General features: G+C 43.7%; 1 protein-coding gene across 1 annotated transcript in view; it reads right to left on the bottom strand.

The window, feature by feature from the left end:
• Positions 1-4,254, bottom strand: part of LOC109483945 (TATA-binding protein-associated factor 172-like) — a 29,724-nt gene that overhangs the window by 16,900 nt on the left and 8,570 nt on the right. Inside the window, exons 15-18 of the mRNA XM_019787094.1 lie at positions 3,578-3,685; positions 3,224-3,373; positions 2,680-2,825; positions 2,392-2,566 (exon numbers count right to left, since the gene is read on the bottom strand). Of these exons, the coding sequence (XP_019642653.1) occupies positions 2,392-2,566; positions 2,680-2,825; positions 3,224-3,373; positions 3,578-3,685 (579 nt within the window). The remainder of the gene's footprint in view (positions 1-2,391; positions 2,567-2,679; positions 2,826-3,223; positions 3,374-3,577; positions 3,686-4,254) is intronic.

Genomic DNA, 4,254 nt, shown 5'->3' with positions numbered 1-4,254 from the left:
GGGGGGAACACAGGGGGGGGTACCCCTGCCTGACGGGGAGGGGGTGGCTGCGGGGGAGCCACATACCGGGCTGGCCGGTCTGGAGGCTGGTTCTATATGAAAATTTAACGAGAGAAGAAGTCCCAAGTGATAACTATCAACAGGAGACATTCATTGAAATACAAAATTTATGCAACCGTACACTTTGAATATTCAAATAGCTGGTCCCAAGTATGAGGACAGCCATGTAAAATTCAATACATCCTGGTGTTCAGTGCTCAATATCTGCATATTAGAAAATTCCCCTTGCAACATGTCCAGGACATTGTACCATCTTTTTAACAGCCGCACTAAAATCTCTCGCATCTTGCAGCATTTATCTTTTACTATGTCCAAGAAACAAGCAATTTTGCTGGAATGGTTCAGATGCTGGTAACAGGAAATTTGAACCACTCACCCCTGATAGGTTGTAAAGGCTGAGTGACCAGTGGTGTGAGTACACAGTCAGCGCAGGCAAACCCTCGCAGGTTCTTGGTGATTTTAGGGTTGGGACAGGGTCTCCTGGTCATGGTCTGTTCTAGCAGCATGGCAAGACTTTTAGCAGCAGACTCCTGGTGGAGGCATGGGATTAGGCTTTATTTGAGATTCTTCACATATGGCAAAAGTGTATAACTTAATAAAACCAAGACTAACAGAATGGCTGCACTAACAATTTAAAGTAATTCTAATTACCACTTTATCAGTGAACATTATGGTATTATTGCACACTTAATTCTATCTAATAAATTGTCTGCCAAATTTATTTTTTAAATGTTGCAGAGTGAGGAAATTTTCGGTCCTACCCCTTCTGCAGGGTGTAGTAAAGGACTCCACATGTTCTTATACTTCAATGAACATCACAAGAACATGTCATGTAATGGCAGAGTGCTCAACTTGGAACCAAGAGGTCATGGTTTTGAGGCCTGACATGCCACTGATCTTGTGCCCTTGGGAAAGGCACTTTACACGACTTTCCTCAATAACTCAAGTGAAAATGAGTATTGTCCTGTTTGTTTCTATGTGTGGGACACAATACCAGCAATAGCTACCTGTGTACCACGTATGTTGTATTGTTACAATTTCACTAAATCAAATCAAATCAAATCAAATCACAACAAATCACACCTGTAACAGAGAGTTCTCCTCCCTCTTGAGGGTGTCCATAAGGGGACGTATGACGGGGTTGAGTTTGTCGGGTAGGAGTTGGAGGGACACGAGAGCGCTGGCCACGCTGCCCTGCACACGCAGCTGGTGTACACCGTGTTCTGCACTCGTCTCCTGGACGGCCGCCTGCAGCGCTGACCGCTGACCCTCCAACCTCTGGGGGACACAACAAACTATTAGTACTATATTTCTTTCAAACAATCATTCAATTTGTTACTATATCTTCATACTGGTATTGACAGACAGACTGGCAGGGCTGTGTACCTAATACTTGTACCTAAAATTAGTTGTTACAGTAATAATAAATAATCTTGAACCTACATAATGTTAACCCAGAGGATAGAGGCAAATGGCGGGCTGCCATCAGGCCACAGTATTGATGTACAAGCACATCTAACCCTCGGGGTCGGCACGTAAATTGTTTTACATACAAATCGACTGACAGACCTACAAAGGTAGAGTATCATCCATCAATTTATCCAACAATGTTTTTTTTTGTTAAACTTCCCTCTTTCTCTCCCACCCCCTGCACTCACCTGCATCTGACTTGGCATGACAGTCTGACTACAGGGGGTCCTGGCCAGGGCTGAGGCCTGCTCTACAGTCAGTAAACCTCCCTGTCTGGTGATAGGGTCTACAGGACAGCCACAGGATTGGAGTGCTGTCAGGAACGCCTGCAAAGCGTTGAGAAATGTCAGCAGTTACGCCAAAAAACAGTTACTTAAGCAACTGGATATGATTTTGGAAACAGTTTGACGTTTCAGGTAGCATCAATTACCTTTTGTCAGTGACACTGGAGAAAGGACAATGCATCAACTAGATAATCAACCATTCAGACAATGAGCTACAAACCCACCAGTTAAACCTTTCGCCTGACCCCAAAACAGTTTTGAGAGTATTACTAAGTGACTGACCCTGCACTCAGTCTGCATGGTGGTAAACTGTGTGGTGATCTCGTCATAGTACAAGTTTTCAGTCAGCACCTCCTGTAAGCGCTGTCTCACAGGCTGCGGACAGCAGCTGTCCTGGGTACGCTGCTGTGGGAAAAGGAAAATATCAAAGACTTGTGGCTTGAAAGTCCGGAGGGTTTTGGAAGGAATATCTAATTCATAGACATCATACTAAAATTGTGATGATTCATAATACAAAAACAGTACCTTGAAATGTTCTGGTTAAAAAATTAAGTAATTCAGAGAGGAACTGCCGAACCTGTTGAAACTGGGCCCAGTTCCTAACCACCAGAGCTGCCACCATTCGCTGGACAGCAGACTTCCCACTCAGATGGAAGCATAGCAGCTGTCCCAGGCTGTCCACTGGTGCTGTCTCACCCGGCTGTAAAGTGGGCAGCGGTTGACCAATGTAGGATGACAGGCAGCCCAGCAACCTGTCAAAAAAATTAAGTTCACTTTAAAAAAAAAAAGTATTCTTCTGACAAGAAACCTTGAGGTGCATATTGTAACTCAAACTGGCAAGGTCAAAGTCACAAGTCAAGGTCACCTGACAGCAGTGAGTCGTGCTTTGATGACACAGTGGTCCCTGGACTGTGGGGTATCCATGGTAACTGACTCCGCCCCTCCAATATATTCCAGAACCTCCTTGATGATGGGGGCTGTTCGACTCCTTGGAGTGGACGGTCCTCTCTCCTGCATCAAATCATAACAAAAAAAATCACAATGTCTTGCTTGTCAAACTGGAAGTTTGATGTAAAATCTGGAATCAATAATGGTAACTGACATTATCATATAGCAAGAAGACGTTGACCAATCAGAAGGCTCCATTTCCCATCTGTTATCAGGCTGTAACCTCAAAAGTGGTTGGTTATTACAATAACCAACCACTTTTTGGACCGTACCCTTATACAAGAAACAGGACACTAATGGTAGTGTTAAGGCTTGTAGTATTTATCATTCTATAAAAAATGTATTGTTATATTTTTTATTGAATCCTAATGGCTTTTGTCTTCCAGTTGTGTGATTCATTAATATGTGTATTGTAACTTAGTGTCACAAGTATTTCAATTTGTGATTTTTTTTGTTCTTACCTTCCCCTTCATACGGCTGTCTACCAGCATGGTGGAGTCAATCTGCACCTGAGCCGGCTGCATGGCCAGGCACAACCAGGCACTGAGCCAGGGGCAGGCCGCTGCTACCAGGTACTCCAGTGGGGCCTTCTCCAGTAGCCTTAGCCAGACCTAAAAGGGCATTTGAACAGCACTGTGTGACTACTAGTATTTGTTGACAAATCTTAATGTGGTTCTGCTTCAAGGCACCAAAATCAGAAATAATGCTTGATGGCAACATGTTACAGTTAGTATGTTAAAGTAAGTCATTTGCCAACTGATAAAATGTTTTTCAGAATGCAAGAAGAAACATTGAAGAGAAGGTACATGTGTTACCTTCTGGATGATGTCCAGGATGTCATCCTTGGTCTCCGTGATGCTGCGTTGGTACACGTGTCGCAGGGCATCCTGCAGCAGCGGCGGCAGCCAATCAGAGCAGGGGGCCTGGAGGAAATCAACGTTCAGACAATATTACATGTATGTGTGTACGTACTTCGGGAAACTTTTTGTCCAACAAGGTAGGAACTTCAAAGTAGGCTGATTATGAAATTTCCACTGTTTCTTGGACCTTTTTCTTGCACTCTACCTCTGGCCGATAATACAGTGGCAGCCAGTTAATTGCAAAACGCTTATAAGAAAAAGTCTGCTAATTGAAAAGAATTGTGAAAACCCAAACCGTTTCCCATTGACACCATTGTTTATCACGCCCCTTATTTGAAAAGCCAATGCCGGCTAATTGAAAAAAAAATTGTCAAGTTGCAACACATTTTCAACCAAAAACATGCCAAACAAATCACCAAAATCGGCGGAAAATTTCTTATATCAAGACATCAAGCCGCCAAAAGGGACGAAGTTGTCTGTTTTGAACCACAAAGGAGGCCGAAATTTACGTTGATCGAGCGGTCGGGCGCACATCGGCACTACGTAATGAGAAGCGCGAGCCGGTTCATAGCCGCCAAATGCGGCATGCTTTTGTGTTCTTTTAGCCTGTTTATTCCAAGAACGTTTAATTT

This window comes from Branchiostoma belcheri, unplaced genomic scaffold (assembly GCF_001625305.1).
Source record: "Branchiostoma belcheri isolate BF01 breed outbred unplaced genomic scaffold, Haploidv18h27 scaffold11, whole genome shotgun sequence".
NCBI lineage: Eukaryota > Metazoa > Chordata > Leptocardii > Amphioxiformes > Branchiostomatidae > Branchiostoma > Branchiostoma belcheri.
This window is presented reverse-complemented; position numbering and strand designations above follow the sequence as displayed.